At 49.4% G+C, this 17,387-nt stretch overlaps 1 protein-coding gene and 1 non-coding gene across 16 annotated transcripts in view; both read right to left on the bottom strand.

Moving 5' to 3' along the window:
• Positions 1 to 1,340: 1,340 nt before the first annotated feature.
• The window catches only part of RUBCN (rubicon autophagy regulator), a 75,662-nt gene continuing 59,615 nt past the window's right edge, over positions 1,341 to 17,387 (bottom strand). For all 15 annotated transcript variants that reach the window (XM_063806537.1, XM_063806534.1, XM_063806533.1 and 12 more), the window contains 9 exons: positions 12,542 to 12,602; positions 11,691 to 11,823; positions 10,854 to 10,999; positions 10,219 to 10,283; positions 9,514 to 9,752; positions 7,567 to 7,628; positions 6,292 to 6,445; positions 4,834 to 4,927; positions 1,341 to 4,608 (listed from right to left, as the gene is read on the bottom strand). In XM_063806537.1, coding sequence (XP_063662607.1) covers positions 4,430 to 4,608; positions 4,834 to 4,927; positions 6,292 to 6,445; positions 7,567 to 7,628; positions 9,514 to 9,752; positions 10,219 to 10,283; positions 10,854 to 10,999; positions 11,691 to 11,823; positions 12,542 to 12,602 — 1,133 coding nt within the window. In that variant the 3' untranslated portion in view covers positions 1,341 to 4,429. The remainder of the gene's footprint in view (positions 4,609 to 4,833; positions 4,928 to 6,291; positions 6,446 to 7,566; positions 7,629 to 9,513; positions 9,753 to 10,218; positions 10,284 to 10,853; positions 11,000 to 11,690; positions 11,824 to 12,541; positions 12,603 to 17,387) is intronic.
• Positions 3,934 to 4,008, bottom strand: MIR922 (microRNA mir-922). The gene has a single exon (NR_036007.1). It is a non-coding gene; the product is annotated as a microRNA mir-922 (primary transcript).

The following is a 17,387-nucleotide window of genomic DNA, read 5'->3' on the forward strand; positions in this document are numbered from 1 at the left end:
TGGGCTCACTGCAGCCCTCGCCTTCCAGGTTCAAGTGATTCTCATGATTCAGCCTCCCAAGTAGCTGGGATTACAAGCACATGCCACCATGCCTGGCTACTTTTTATATTTTTGTAGAGATGAGGTTTTGTGATGTTAGCCAGGCTGGTCTTGAATTCCTGACCTTAGGTGATCCCCCTGCCTCGGTCTCTCAAAGTACTGGATGACAGTCGTGAGCCACCGCGCCCGGCTCCTCATCCCACGAGGTGCTTCTAATCATTGTTCCACTGAGGAGCAGGGAAGAAAATAATGTATGATCAAGAACACCTGAATTTGTGTGCTAGTGGCAGAAAAGTAATGAGAGATTTATTTTAGAGGAAAACATCGACAGAACTTGATGACAGGGAGTAGGAAGGAGACGATGCGTGATGAGCTCAGTGTGCCACTTACAGAGGAAGTTGAAGACAATTAATTTTCAAACCTGGGTGACTAATGGTTAGGTTTTGGGAAATACGGAATTTATGCTGGTTTTAGACATGCTGGTTGGAGATACATGGGAAATACGGTATTTATGCTGGTTTTAGACACACTGGTTGGAGATGACACGGGAAATATGGTATTTATGCTGGTTTCAGACACACTGGTTGGAGAGGACAAGGGAAATACGGTATTTATGCTGGTTTTAGACACGCTGGTTGAAGATGACAAGGGAAATACGGTATTTATGCTGGTTTTAGACACACTGGTTGGAGATGACAAGGGAAATACGGTATTTATGCTGGTTTTAGACACACTGGTTGGAGATGACAAGGGAAATACGGTATTTATGCTGGTTTTAGACACACTGGTTGGAGATGACATGGGAAATATGGTATTTATGCTGGTTTTAGACACACTGGTTGGAGGTGACATGAGAAAGACGGTATTGATGCTGGTTTTAGACACACTGGTTGGAGATGACAAGTGGACATTTAAGGGGAAATGTTGAGAGAGTTGCAGCGTAGAGCTGGAGCTCCAGTGGGCCAGGAGCAGAAGGGAAAGATGCTAGCTGCTCACAGAAGTGGGAACTGAAGCATCTAAGGCAAGTCAGATGTTGCGGAGAGAAAGACACCTCATTTTAAGTGACAGTTACACCAAGGGTATGGGCATGGGGCACATGTCCCATGCACCAGAAACCCAGAGAAGTGAAGTGGTTCGCTCGAGGTCTCATGGCAAGTTAGAGACACGGCCACTCCACCTCACTTTCCTTGATGTGTGTGGTCCAGTTTGCTTTACATTATAACACAGAAACCTTCTCAATGTTGTTCAGATATACCTGCTTTACAGTGGACACATACCATTTCTTGACAGTCAAGGCAGGCTGACAAAAGACAGAATTTTATTTCCTTAGTTTATTAAAGATGACAATGAACTGCCAGGCTGCACAAGCACCACGGCAGGTGGAAACGCAGTTCAGAGCACGGGCTGCACACACGGGACATCTCTACTAAGACTCGCACTCCTTTTATGTTAATTCAACGAAAGCTCTAAATCCTTGGCAGAGAACATCAAAAACAGCCTCATTTAAGTGGAAAATATTTGTCTTCCACTCTTCTGCTATGTCTTGAATCTTGTCTCCACCTGGTAAGCAAACTATGTTTTTTTTCTTTTCCTTTACTTACAGAAAGAACACTATCACCTGCCTTCATTTAGAAGGATTTCTCTTCAGTGCATTCAAAGCTTCTCCCCGCAACAGCAGGGGATTTTCAGATAGTGGTAAGTTGCAAAGTGCTTCCAAAACATCCCATCCTCTACCCACTTCCCCCCTCTTGAATAAATAACTGGGTATTTGGACGGTGATGACGGCATCGTGTCAGAGTCACTAAAACAGACGCACGATCTAAAGGGATGGGGTGCGGTTGAGGGAGCTGGGGAAAAATAAGTGACAAGTGAGGAGCCTATGAGACTGTTGAGTTCGGCTTCAGAAGCTGTCAGCATTGTCATCCTTTGATCCTATGCTGATGTGAAACAGGCAGGACAAGACAGCACATCTGTCCTCCAGCGCAGTGACCTGGAGAAAGAGCTGGATGTGTCACCTTTTTGTTTTTTGAGACGGAGTCTCACTCTGTCACCCAGGCTGGAGTGCGGTGGCACAATCTCGGCTCACTGCAACCTCTGCCTCCCAGGTTCAAGCGATTCTCCTGCCTCAGCCTCCCAAGTAGCTGGGATTACAGGCGTGTGCCACCACGCCCAGCTAATTTTTGTATTTTTGGAAGAGACAGGGTTTCACCACATTGGCCAGGCTGGTCTCAAACTCCTGACCTCATGATCCGCCCGCATCGGCCTCCCAAAGTGCTGGGATTACAGGCGTGAGCCACCGTGCCTGGCCTGGATGTGTAATTTAAACCAAAACTGGAAGTAGAGCTCATTTTTATAAACTCCTGGGTCTGAATCTGGGACCTAACCCCTAGTTAAACTTGAGTTCTGTGGGGTCATTCTTAAAGCTCCCTGAAGGACCTGGGCACTTCTAGTCACAGCGCTTCAGAACTTCTGGGACTTGGCTTTTTGAGTCTCACTATGAACAGAAGGAAGAACAGCCTCAGGGTCTTCTAGCCCTACATGGCTTTCAGATCCCAACTTTGAGGCAGAGGAATCAAGGGCAGGGGCCAGTTCCCACATGTTCCCTCTCACGCTGGTGGAGCCTCAGCCCTGGCCATCACCTTAATGCCTCTCCCACTTCCCTGGGAGACTCCTTCTTACCGCCAGCTCAAGCTCTCATCAGCTTCCACCAACCACAGGCAACTTTCCGTTCAGCTTCCGGGGCAGCACCCACGCACATTTCTTTCCTACCAGCAAGCAACTATGAGAAGACAAGCCCATGGGCAGAATTCAATCCCAGAACAAAAATGATGCAAGCTTTAGTTCACAGAGCTGCCAGCTCTTGGAGAAGCCACTCTGACCAGTGTTTTCACAGAGGTTAGAAGCTGCATCAACTTAAGGAACATCACAAACACACACATGGCCCCACCCAAGGACTTCACCGTCAACACACACATTAACGGGGGGGAGAGGGGAGGCAGCACACCAAAATCAGCATTATCAAAAGGACTTCACCATCAACACACATTAACGGGGGGGTGGAGGGGGAGGCAGCACACCAAAATCAGCATTATCAAAAGGACTTCGCTGTCAACACACACATTAACGGGGGGAGGGGGGCAGCACACTAAAATCAGCATTATCAAATGAACAGATAAACATTACCAGGCTACACAGAGTTAAGTGCATAATTGGCATAAAGGCTCTTGTTACCCCAAGAACACAGGGACATTCACACTCACATCCACAAACCGTCAAGTTCTGTAACAGCACTAATAGCAGGAAGCTTTTCTCCAACTTTGACCAAAGAAGCTAAGGCAAGAGAGACTCGGCCACCAGGGAAGGACCCAGCTCTGCTGCAGGAAGGGGAGAGAATGGAGTCGGGTTGTACTTTTACTCAGAAGCACAATGACCATCTAACAGAGGACAGAGTCATCAGGGACACGCTAAGAAGATGGTGGGTGAGGTTCCTGTCCTCACCTTAGGATGGCATCAGGGACCTGCCTGAGCTTCAAAGATCACACCTGCACCAAAAAGCCCGGTTAACTAAGAGACCTTAACACCAAGAGGGGGCCGACCGCTCCTCCGAGTAAGCGCTCCTTCAGCGACAGAGCTGTCGCCTCACGTATGCTTGCGGCGTAAGGCTACAGGTGAGCCTGGCCTAAGCATCAGTTCTGTTCTTTGCTTCAAGATCACCAGGGTAGATGAAGAAAGTCAGCCTGTGGCATCATCTATGCTTCAAATATTTCAAACAGGAAATCCCAGCAACACAGGGACATTCACAGCTGCCTCTGAGGTCTCTGAGGAGTCCAGGATAGTCATGATTGTTCTGTGGCCCCCAAAATACCCAAATAAGTGGACGAAATGCCCATGATGTAGTCCTATTCTCTGCTGCTTCTCCTCGGGGCACAGTCTGACCCCAGTCCAGGACAGGGAGAGGGAAAACGCCATCCCCGTTTCAGCAGCAGGAGGAGAGGTGGTTGAGAAAGGCCTGGCTCAGAAGCTCCAGAACTGAAACAAAGGAAAATTGGAAATGATACCTGACATGCAGGTGAAACCTAGAGGAGAAGGCCACAGACGCTGGAAGAACTTGGTCTTGCTGTCTCTTCCACTGACAGAGGCACTAGAAGCTTCACTGAAGGACCCGCATGTCAGTTCTGATGAAAACACCTGGTGTTTACAAATTATCTGTCACCACAGACTCTGGACCCATCAACCTGCCGACGGCTGACTGCACACAGACGTCAGACAAGTCAGTAAAAAAAAAAAAAAAAAAAAAAAAGAAGCCCCAGGTGGGGCGAGTCCTTCAAAGAGTGGCTCAGTTCTGCAACAGGTGTGACCCGGCCCGGAGGGAGGGCTGCACGTGCTTTCTTCAGGTGGCCTCCAGGACGGCGGCTTCCAGGGCCAGCGCTTCCGCGGGCTCCTCCTCGTAGTCCGACAGGTAAGACTCCAGGCTCTGCCTGGCCAGTGCCTCCCGCCGGGCGTGCAGCCGCTCGCAGCGCGGACAGCTTCCAGACTTGAAGCAGGCTTTATGGTAACACGCTTTACACTCTACTCAGGTTGGGAAGGTGGGGGAGAGAAGAAAACAATTTGTATTATCTCCAGCTAGAGGTCAGTTGCTGCCACAGCCCCTTCTCGCCACCAAGGCGTGGTGTCCCCTGGGGAGGCCCCGCGAGGTGCTGAGTGGCACCGAACTCTTGCTAACAGGGGTGGCTCCGGGGAATCAAGGAGCCCTGTGTTCAGGCTCACTTGCCCGATGCCTGCACCTGCCCTCACCTTCACAGGTCCGGCACTTATGGAGCTCAAAGGGAAAGATGACATCATCCTCATTCTGACAGAATTCACAGATGAAGCCTTTGGCTTGGCAGAGCTGGGGAGGAAAAACACAGATGGCAAAATGAGGAGTGGCACATCAGGAACTGGCACGGGAGGGTGAACACCAAGGAGGGGAGTGGTCTACAGGGTTCTGCTGCCCACAGGGAGGAGGCCTGGGCTGGACTCAGAAGCATGAAAGCTAAACTAGGGCCAGGGCCGGGCAGTGTTAGACAAAGCTGTAGGCAGGAGATCAGACAGGCACCAGCCGGAGAAGCTCCGACCCCCAGCGCGGCTCTCCATGAAGAGAGGAGGAGGAAATGGCCACAAAGGGCTTCCTAAGCCGACAGTCCCATCTGGGTCATGATTTTATTTCAGAATAGGAACCACAAGCAATTAAGATAAAATGTGGAGACGAGGCTGTTCCTGAAACACAGCTCCAAGCCTGGAGTCAGGTTGTAGTGAAGGATTTCCAGTTCCTCCCAGACACACAGGGTTTCCTACCTGTGCCCAGCTCGAATTCTGGGACGGTCACAGGAACATAAACTGGGCATAGGCTAAGACAGGAAGTTCTAAAAGTGTAATGTCTGCATTTTCAACATGTTGAGTAGATGACGACAATAACGACGTGCGTTTGAGGAATACATAAAGTATACAAAACGCTGTCATACAAATTACCCCATCAACCCTCAAAAATACTGAGAAGAAAGTAAATTATTCTCTTCATCTTAGAGCCAAGAAAATTGAGGCCTCAGAGGGGACAAAGTATTTATTTTGGTCATAATGACTGAGAACAACAAATGACGGCCGAGGGTAGACTCCCTCTCCAGATTCCAGTCCAGAGCTCTCCTCTCACATCATGACAACTGCCTTTTTTTTTTCCACTCTTGTCGCTCAGGCTGGAGTGCAGTGGCATGATCTCGGCTCACTGCAACCTCCGCCTCCTGGATTCAAGCAATTCTCCTGCCTCAGCCTCCCGAGTAGCTGGGATTACAGGCACCCGCCATCATGCCCGGCTAATTTCTGTATTTTAGTAGAGATGGGGTTTCATCATGTTCGTCAGGCTGGTCTTGAACTCCTGACCTCAGGTGACCCGCCCACCTCGGCCTCCCAAAGTGCTAGGAATGAGAGGCCTGAGCCACCGTGCCCGGCCAACACTTGAGTGAAAGTCTACTCGCTCTTGCCCGGAGCTACCCAGGACCGCAGCCAGCACCAGCTCCTCCCCTCACTCGAGGTTCTTTAGATCGGGACGATTTGGCTGCTCTCCAGGCTAAGGAACAGCAGCCCTTTCCAGTTCCTCTCCCAGTGCTGACTGGCCACTTCAACTTCCTCAAGCTAAGTGGCAAGAACCCCAGGTCCACCCCCCTCCCTGTATCCCTAAAAGCAAGGGCTCAGCTGCATGCTACAGTGAGACTTTCTCACCATGCATCTCTCCACATGGGCAGCCCCTGCCCTGGTGAGCTCAGCAAGCCGGGGCCCCAGCTCCCCCTTCCTGGTCGCAGTCAGGTCATTCAGTGAGTACAGATGGAGATCCTCTGTCAGGTGGCCTGGGACTGTGTCGAAGGCATCCAGAAGCCTACAGGGAGTGACAGGAGGCAGGGGAGGGAATGATGACCTGAGACTGTGTCAAAGGCATCCAGAAGCCTACAGGGAGTGACAGGAGGCAGGGGAGGGAATGATGGCCTGGGACTGTGTCAAAGGCATCCAGAAGCCTACAGGGAGTGACAGGAGGCAGGGGAGGGAATGATGGCCTGGGACTGTGTCGAAGGCATCCAGAAGCCTACAGGGAGTGACAGGAGGCAGGGGAGGGAATGATGACCTGGGACTGTGTCAAAGGCATCCAGAAGCCTACAGGGGGTGACAGGAGGCAGGGGAGGGAATGATGGCCTGGGACTGTGTCAAAGGAATCCAGAAGCCTACAGGGAGTGACAGGAGGCAGGGGAGGGAATGATGGCCTGGGACTGTGTCGAAGGCATCCAGAAGCCTACAGGGAGTGACAGGAGGCAGGGGAGGGAACGATGACCTGGGACTGTGTCAAAGGCATCCAGAAGCCTACAGGGAGTGACAGGAGGCAGGGGAGGGAATGATGGCCTGGGACTGTGTCAAAGGCATCCAGAAGCCTACAGGGGGTGACAGGAGGCAGGGGAGGGAACGATGACCTGGGACTGTGTCGAAGGCATCCAGAAGCCTACAGGGGGTGACAGGAGGCAGGGGAGGGAACGATGACCTGGGACTGTGTCGAAGGCATCCAGAAGCCTACAGGGAGTGACAGGAGGCAGGGGAGGGAACGAACAGTGCATGTGCCACATCGTAGTAGAAGGATCCCTATCCAGAAACTGCAGAAAGTAATGAGGGTGGGCACCCATCAGCCAGCCCAGGGTTCCAGGCCGCCGCAGCCGTTCCACGCTACTAGGTGTCTGGATGGCAGGAGTGACTGATTTATAGGCTCCTGCAGAGTGGCCCATGTGAGACCCAGCCTGCGAAGAGAGGTGGCCTGTCCTGGATGGAATGACCACAGATCCCCTTCCAGAGAGAAGGACACAGATACAGTTACTGCTGTGGCCTCCTGTTTACCACTTTACAGTTCTGCAAAATCTCTCTACTCTCCTTCGTTACATAACAAGAGCCAAGCGCTGGGATGTGTCCCTTTCGGAGACAGCAACGTGGCCAGAGGGCTCTAGCTCCAAAAGGACTTACTCCTTGGCCAGTCGGCAAGTCTTGAACATGTTCTTCATGTGACACAGCTGGACCCGCAGCAGCTGAAAAGAAAGAGAGGGGGGCAGGAGTGGGAGGGAGATGTGAGAAGAGGAATCCAGTGTGGGAAGCCCAGGGCCTTTAAACCCTGGGGTTCTAGAAGCCTTGCATGCTGCACCCAGAGCAGACTGTCCTACGCTCTAACTGACAACTGGCTTCAGACTGTCCTACGCTCTAACTGACAACAGGCTTCAGACTGTCCTACGCTCTGACAACTGGCTTCAGACTGTCCTACGCTCTAACAACTGGCTTCAGACTGTCCTACGCTCTGACAACTGGCTTCAGACTGTCCTACGCTCTGACAACTGGCTTCAGACTGTCCTATGCTCTAACAACTGGCTTCAGACTGTCCTACGCTCTGACAACTGGCTTCAGACTGTCCCACCCTCTAACTCGACAACTGGCTTCAGACTGTCCTATGCTCTAACTGACAACTGGCTTCAGACTGTCCTACGCTCTAACTGACAACTGGCTTCAGACTGTCCTATGCTCTGACAACTGGCTTCAGACTGTCCTACGCTCTAACTCGACACCTGGCTTCAGACTGTCCCACATTCTGACTGACAGCTAGCTTCAGACTGTCCTACACTCTAACTGACAACTGGCTTCAGACTGTCCTATGCTCTAACTCGACACCTGACTTCAGACTGTCCCACACTCTGACTGACAACTGGCTCCAGAGTGTCCTATGCTCTAACTGACAACTGGCTCCAGACTGTCCTATGCTCTGACAACTGGCTTCAGACTGTCCCACGCTCTAACTCAACAACTGGCTTCAGACTATCCTATGCTCTAACTGACAACTGGCTTCAGACTGTCCTACGCTCTAACTGACAACTGGCTTTAGACTGTCCTATGCTCTAACTGACAACTGGCTTCAGACTGTCCCACACTCTGACTGACAGCTGGCTTCAGACTGTCCCATGCTCTAACTGACAACTGGCTTTAGACTGTCCTATGCTCTGACAACTGGCTTCAGACTGTCCTACGCTCTAACAACTGGCTTCAGACTGTTCTACGCTCTGACAACTGGCTTCAGACTGTCCTACGCTCTAACAACTGGCTTCAGACTGTCCTACGCTCTAACTCGACAACTGGCTTCAGACTGTCCTATGCTCTAACTCGACAACTGGCTTCAGACTGTCCTATGCTCTAACTGACAACTGGCTTCAGACTGTCCTATGCTCTAACTGACAACTTGCTCCAGACTGTCCTACGCTGTAACTGACAACTGGCTTCAGACTGTCCTACACTCTAACTCGACAACTGGCTTCAGACTGTCCTATGCTCTAACTGACAACTGGCTTCAGACTGTCCTACGCTCTAACTGACAACTGGCTTCAGACTGTCCTATGCTCTAACTTGCTCTAACTCGCTCTGACAACTGGCTTCAGAGTGCCCTCTAGTCAGGGAAGGCCCCTCCACCAGGTCTGTCTGCCCGAGTCACATAAGCAGTCTGGGCAGAGGAGTGCTCCGAAATTCCAATTTCTTACTCGATACCCGATTCCTCATTCATTCACTAATGTTTTTAGTGAAGGAAGAAATTCTGCTTTTGCCCTCGAGTGCTATCTACAGCTTCCTAGCTGCCATTGCCACGTTTGAGGCTCCAACTAGACAGATAACCTGGGAAATGGGAAGAGATTAAGAAAGTACATAATGAGGGCATGAATGGAGAGACGGTTATAGCTTTGACGCTGCGATAACCAGAAGTGTGGTAATTGTGGGAAGCCCTATATAACCAAGGGAGGGGACAAGGGGAGGAGACGAGGGGAGGGGATGGGGGAGGGGACAAGAGGAGGGGATGGGGGGAGGGGACGGGGGAGGGACGAGGGGAGGGGATGAGGGGAGGAGAAGGGCAAGACTCTAAGGTGGCCTTTTCCAAGGTCTTACCCGGACTTGATTGAGCAGCTTGACCTTCCTATAGAGGGCACTGTTTATGTCCTGCACGTTGAAGAGAGGATCATTCCAGATCTTAATGAGCAGGTCCTTGGAGAAGTTGCTGACGTAGTACTTGCTGAAGTCCCACTTGCGCAGAACCCGGCTGGGGATGGCCATCTGGGCATTCTCGTGGCAGCACTGGCAGAAGTACTTGCCCAGGTACTCACAGTACCGCAGTCGCTTGATATAATCTGGAAAAACCGGAAAGCCAGAAAGCCAGATGTAACTTTCCCATCTACAAGCTGGGAAGGCGGCTCTGCTGTTCCCTTGAAAGGGCAGAGAGGGACAGCCAATGGCCTCCAGCAACCTCTGTCTGAGTTCCCCAAAGCTTGCAGAAATCCACATAGTCGATCCTGGGGTGATAATGTCCTACCTTGGAGGCCCTGAGGAAATAAAACCAGCTGGAGATAGTAAGATCCCGCCTTACCAGCTAGCTGGAACTACCCAACTTTCCACAGGATACAATCCTGGCCATGTGCTCCCAGAAATCATTTCCCTCCGATTGCCAGCACTCTTGCCTACTACGAACCTTTCTTTCTCCTTCCCTACTTCTGCCACGCCACCTCCTGCTACCGCCTTTGACACGCCACCTCTCCCTACGTGTCGGGGAGGGTACAGAGCCTCTGGAGGCAGCATGGTGGAAGGGAAGGCACTCACCAGGGTCAGTCCGGATGCCACATCCTGCACAGCGGTAATTCTGCTTGGCCACGGCAATCTTCCTCCTGAGGAAGGGTAAGGACAGGGCATTGGCACAGAGCAGCTGCGTGAGACCTTGGAGGTGTGAAGGAGTGAGCACACATACATACAGCTCCAGTTAAGTATGGGAAGAGAGGGGAATTCACCTATGTTTTAGTTGGACAAAAATGAACCTATTGGGAGAGCCAACTCCATATAGGATTTAGGTCTAGGCAGTGACTCTGCCCAGTAATGAACCACACATTCTGTACAAATATAAGGAATGAGACGTGGTAAAGGAGAGAGAATGACAGGAGAGAAAAGCATCCATCCATCTTAGAAAGAGAAGAAAAACCAGCAAGCCCACACAACTACTGGGAGGAAAGCTATAGGTTGGGAATGCCAGCAAAACAAAACCCGCCTCGTTTCCAATTAGCTCCAGGAATTAAGAGTAAGAAACGAAGGACCAAATGGGCGACGCCCCCCCTCTGCCTTTAGATGAAGAGAACGGTGTGGGAAGGACAGCTGGAGGCACGGACAAGTGGGTGAGGCGAAAACCCTGACAATCCAAAGAGGACGGATCTGTGCTCCAAAGGGCACAGACACTGGCCACTCACGTTGGGGCTGGATGAACATTAAAAATTATCTGAGGCCGGGGGGGGGCCCACTCCAAGTTGCCACGAACACGAATCCGCAGCTTGTAGATGTCAGCGTGCTGCCCGTCATCCGGTGAGATGGGCAGTGAGTCAGGAATGGGCAGGAGCTGCAGGAGAAAAGCACAGTTGGGGTAAGCTCATGTCAGCGTGCTGCCCGTCATCTGGTGAGATGGGCAGTGAGTCAGGGATGGGCAGGAGAAAAACACAGTTGGGGTAAGTTCACACGGACGGGCTTGGGAAACACAAATGCAGGACCCTTTTGGCCATGACAGAGCATAACGAGTGAAAGACATTTCAGGAACACCACAGGATAAGGGCTTCAGGGAACCTCAGAAACAACCAGGAGGCGCCAAGGTACTACAAGTGAGGGCCGTGGGTTCCAAGAAGCAAACAGAAACAGCCTACCAGGGCAGTGGCCCCACGGCTCATGCTGTCCCTGCACCCATCCCAGGACCCTTGCTGTGCCAGTGTGTTTCATGCCTTAAAGACAACTGCAGAGCAAAGAATCCAAGCGATTCACTTTTGCGTAGTGTCTCCGAGGTGGTCACAAACCAAACATGACTGAGTCTGGCGAGCAGTCCTGTGAATAAGGACCGCGAACACGCCGTCATCTCTGCTCTGACAAGGCGAGCAAGCATTCACTCGTTCATTTATCACTTGACACATTGTAATGAATGGCTTCCACGAGTAAGGGGGGAACACCCAGGCTCATTCCAGACTAGGGACATGTGACGAAGGAAAACAAGGTCACAGAGGCTCACGATGGCCCCTGGGTAGGAAGAAGAGCTAAGGACCTACCTTCTGAGGGGCATCATGCTCCGGGACAAGCCACTCCAGCTCCGAGGCGGCTGGAAGCTGCATCCCCTCAAACTGCTTCAGGAGCCCCATGGCCACCGCCTCAGCAGACGTGGAGTGCAGGAAGCAGTGGGAGCTGGAAAGGGGAGAATCAAGGACGGCTGAACACAGGGAAAGGATGGGCAGATGCGAGGCTTCCCTTCATGATCTCATCCCCCATGCAGCAACTTCTGGGCTGGGAGAACACCCGCAGCACCCCGGCCTGTTCATCACCCTCACACATGGGACAGTCAAAGTCCACTAGTCTCATGGTCCTAAGACTTCGGTTCAAGCCCCACTTCCTGCCACTGCACGGCACTGCTAATGAAGGACTCTGTCACTTCCTTTCTCTGAACTTCAGCTCCTCTAACAGCAAAATGGAGATTATAATGCCTGCTTACAAAACAAAGTGAGTAAAATTGCTTTGTGGACTACAAAGCGATTTTTCCTCCCAAATGAGCTACTGTTTCCCCTGGTTGGGTCTATGATGTGGAATCTGTTCAATTTGATTTCATAACCAAAAACCATCATCACTGCTCTCTTTTGAGACCTTCTGGGGCCTCTGGTTATGATGAGAGTCAGCAGAGAAGGAATAACTCACTTCCAGCTTTGCCTCCACGAGAGCCCATCCCAGTGGGACCAAAGAGCTTCTGCTTTCTTCCCGTGGGCTCGGCACCATCAGCAAGCCCCTCCCTTTAACCTCGCCTCCTCTTACATCTGGATGGCTTTGCCCAGCCATACACCAAGAACTGGGTTTGTTTCTCTACATATCCTAAGGTTTTCTTTTCTTTTTTTTTGTAAAAAAAAGTACTCACAAGGACTGGGAGGAAACGAAGGATTTGCTGCTTGAGGCTGTGTTCCTTCTGATGTCAGCATCTACATGGAAACCAGAGATAAGGGGAGCGCAATGGAAAGGGGGTGGGTAAGGGAACCTGGAATCTATTACAAGGTGCTCCCAGCTAAGCTCTCAGGGTAACAGCCAGGTGCCACACTCTATGCAGGAGAAAGGAGCAGGTGAAGCTCTAAACACAGGTTATAATTTGCCTCTATCCAAATCAAAACCAGGCTGAATTAGTAACATTATGCATAGCACTGAAAAGGTCAAAGTGTTACAAACTCAGGCAGAAAGACAAACTCAGCTTTGGTGTAAAACAGTGAATGAGAAGACGAGCATCCTAAGGCACACAGGGACACAACCCCTCATATGCACAAACACAAAACAAAGGACTCAAATCTCTCCCTCACTCTCCACATCTTAACCTTTCTCAAATGGTAAGCTCCCTTAGGCAGTAACTCTGTCTGGCTTATATATATATACATATATATATACACACACACATACATACATATATATATACACACACACATATATACATATATATACACACGTATATACATATATACACATATATATACGCACACACATATATGTGTATATATATATATACACACACGTATATATATACATATATAAAAAACATTTAGTGCCTAACACATAACTGGGATCATAGAGGTTCTCATGAAATATATGTGAAATTGGAACTTTGCTTCTAATATTTCACCACTGTTGCCATTACCCAGAATGTTAGAAGTGTCTGCAGTTTTGCCTCTAACATGTCATCACTGTTGCCATTTTACCCCTGAATGTTAGAAGTCTTCTGTATCCTTAGAAAAGCTTCATGGAGGAAAAGGAACTTCTCTACAGCTTTGCAGCTCTCTGGAGATGCCTGGTTACCAACACGTTTTGACAAAGATGGTCAACATGACCTCTGAGGCTAGTTATACAGGAAACTGTGGCAGACTTTCCGTAGCCTATTTCTGACAAAGTATTTAGAAGACGATTTCTAATAATGATGTGCTGAACCTCCAGAGACCTCAGAGGCCTCATCTACCCAAATACTTTTGATGGGGGGGATGTGAAATACAGCAGTTATGTTCAAGCCAGGCAGACACAGCCTATCCAGGTCATGAAAACAAGACTGTTCTGATAAATACTCTCTCTCACGTCCTTCGCTGCCCAGTGAAAAGACCTTTCTTTCCTAATGAAGCTGACACAATGACCAATCTACCATGAGCACTCAGAAGGACACCAATCTTGTATGGCATCTCTGTGCACTGGGCTGTGAGCAGCTCTACTGTTCCTCACGTTTCCTCTGTATGCAGATTTTTGTCTGGACAACTAGATTATAAAATCACCCTAACAAGAAATAAGATTGTGTCTTATTCTTCCCTTGGCTCTAAAATACTTAACACAGGGCTCATATACAAACATACACTCAAATAACATTGTTGACAAACTAATGTCTTCAAAGCTACATGTATGAGTAAGATAACAGAAGTCAAATCTGTTGGTTTTCCTATGTTCTCTGAGCACAGGACAAGACATCCACACATTTTTGCTCGTAATTAGCACAGCCTATTTCACAACGAAGATGTTCAAGTATACCATGTTTTCTGGCGGAATCTGTGCCACAAAATCCAGATCCCAGTGCACTGCTAGCTGTCTTATTTCTAGCTAGTTAGTGCTGGTAGAGAAAAGAAACACAGTAGAGGCGACAGTAGGCCAGACCTTCACAGACTGTTTGGTTTGCAACATTTATTTGGGTAACACTTACACTGCCTTGGGCTGTACCTAAGTCTTGCCTTGCGCTAGGGGCCCTCAGAGTGCTTTGTACATAAAGGTTTTCAGAAAACGTTTTCTGAATAAATGATTAATTGGCTAAAAGCAATTAACAGCTATTTCAAATTCCATCCTGTTTGGGAGTAACACAAAAGAAAAAAAAAATCTTAGCTATCCCTGAATAAGGAGCTAACCAATTTTCTTATTTTCGTGCCAGGCTATTAAAGAAAATACTACATGCCAGAAAGAACAGACAGGTGGTAATTCACGGTTTCTAAGGAAACCATTGCCTTCATAAAACTATTTAGCAGTTCTTTATCCTCACAGAGAAGAAACCTTTTTTTTTCCTTTGAGAGAAAAAATCATTCTCTCTTCAGAAAATACAATTGAGTCACACTGTAACGTGTTTCTTCCTTTTACTAGAGGTAAAGTGAGGTCGGAGGTACATGCAGGGGCTTCCTAGGCAATCATGAATATGTCCAAGAGTGGGGAGGGGCCACCCAGCTTCGGAGGCAAGGCTCTGACCCCAGACTGGAGGGAGAGAAGCACACTCGTCAAAGGGGCCATGACCCCTGACCCCGGCCAAGGACCACGCAGCTCTGCTGGTCCTGGGCCTGCACTGCAGCCCTCATCACTCTCTGGTCGGTTCAAGCAGACAACTAAGTTGATGCGGGTGAAACCCTACTGAAGATCTGGATAAAAGCAGACCAAGGGCTAAGCCAGAGAACTGAGGAGTGAAGAGACGGGGAGCTGCCCATCTGGATGGATTCAACGTGTCCCAAGTGAGAGCACTTAAGAAGGAGGTCCGAGACGCTCAGCATCCAAGTGGAATTTAACATAATTCTGAAACTTTTTATTGATTTTTTTGTACAAAAACAAGTATTGTTTTGCAAAAGAACTGATTTCAGGTGCTTCTGATGCATCAGATATTAGGTTGAGTCATTGCAGTTTTTGCCATTACTTTTGCACCAACTTCATAGAATAAGGCCATTATTACTGACTGAAAAAAGTTTAAAAATATAAAAACAAGTAACAACAAAAACAATGACAAGTTATAAGGAGAAGAATTTGCTGCGTGTCCAGACACTGGTATTGAACGATCAGAGAAGAGCTGGTTAAAACCTTGGTATCTCAGCAAACTATGCAAATTTTTAAACAAAGTAAGTGAGTCACAAGAAGAGTCAACTTCAGAATGTACTGGCCAGTTTGATGCCGGTTTCCATCCTGCTTTCTTTCTAGAAGATAAGGTGATACCCAACGTATCTGGGAATCCAACTTCAACACATTTTCTGTAATTGCTGACTCAAAAGGAAACACTTCAAAATGGAGAACCCAAAGTATTCTTGTTTTATAAAGAGAAAAAAAGTAATTAAAAAAGGGATGGGGGAGAAGGAACTGATTACCTTGACCTTGAATTGGATATAATTTTGAAACTTGTCAGAAAGTATAGCTCATCAACGTTCCTTTTTATCTATTATGCCAGCTATCAATTTATTGTCTTTCAACTCCAAATCTGCCCTTGTTTTTGCCTGCTCTGCAATAACGGAGCTGGACACAGAAACATTTCTCCTTTGCCAGCTGGCATGATGTGAGGCTTTGCGGTAGAGGGCGCTAGAGGGGTGCTGGAGGCAGAAGGGGTTTCTCCGGCTGGCTCTGGTTGCTCCTCTAAGCTGACTCCGGGGGAAGCACACCTTGGGCAGCTTTGCAGCAGAGTGCCACGAGTGACGCCCTCATAAACAGCTCCCTCGGCACCTGCCGGAAGAGCTTCCCTGGAGAGCTTTACAGTGAGTGCCACTGGCCTACCACCTTCCCACAGAGGGCTTTCACCAGTACCCTTGGGTTCTGAGATAGCACCTCCCATGGGCACCCTCCCTCAGCACCCCAGAGAACAGTTTCCTGGTGACAGCTGCTGGCATGCCACCTCCCTGTGGAGAGCGTCCCCTGGCACCATCTCAGGGCAGCTCTGTGTTTCAGGGAACCCCACCATCCAGCAAGCCAGGACGTCTGGATCTCAGCCTTGGGGATGTATCACTCCTTCACATTTATTCCTACCCCAGATGCTCCATCTCAGCCCCAGGGATAGTGACTGCTCCTCTATCTGCTCCTCCTGTGCACCCCCCCTTTTTTTTTTTTTTTTGAGGTGAAGTTTCACTCTTGTCACCCAGGCTGGAGTGCAGTGGCATGATCTCGGCTCATTGCAACCTCCACCTCCCAGGTTCAAGCAATTCTCCTGCCTCAGCCTCCAGAGTGGCTGGGATTACAGGTGCACGCCACCACACCCGACTAATTTTTGTATTTTTAGCAGAGACACCGTTTCACCGTGTTGGCCATGCTGGTCTTAAACTCCTGACCTCAGGTGATCCGCCCGCCTTGGCCTCCCAAAGTTCCAGGATGACAGGCGTGAGCCACCGCTGGTCTCAAACTCCTGACCTCAGGTGATCCGCCCGCCTCGGCCTCCCAAAGTTCCGGGATGACAGGCGTGAGCCACTGCTGGTCTCAAACTCCTGACCTCAGGTGAGCCGCTCGCCTCGGCCTCCCAAAGTTCCGGGATGACAGGTGTGAGCCACCGCTGGTCTCAAACTCCTGACCTCAGGTGATCCGCCCACCTCGGCCTCCCAAAGTTCCGGGATGACAGGCTGAGCCACCACGTGCGGCTTCTCCTGTGCACTCTTGAGAGTCTTCTTTACTCCTCATGAGCCAGTTTCCCATTCCATGATTCCCACATTATAGTAGAAATAATTCTTTATATTAAACTTTCCCTATTCAAATTACTGTGTAGTTTCTGTCTCCTGATCGGACCCTGACTAGATACATCTATGCACAAGATGAAAATTCAGGAAGAATCTACAAAGGAAGATAAAGAAAAATTGATGCAGCTATAATAGAAGAAGATGGAGATGGGGAAAAAAATAGCAACAACAAAACTCTAAATCCAAAGAAGTTGAAAAGACTGTCTGAGATTGGGACCTTATGAAAGATATCAAACCAACTTGGCAGACACCATCAGCAGAAGTAGATGACATGAAAGACACAAAAGATGA

This window comes from Pan troglodytes, chromosome 2 (genome assembly GCF_028858775.2).
Source record: "Pan troglodytes isolate AG18354 chromosome 2, NHGRI_mPanTro3-v2.0_pri, whole genome shotgun sequence".
NCBI classification, from domain to species: domain Eukaryota; kingdom Metazoa; phylum Chordata; class Mammalia; order Primates; family Hominidae; genus Pan; species Pan troglodytes.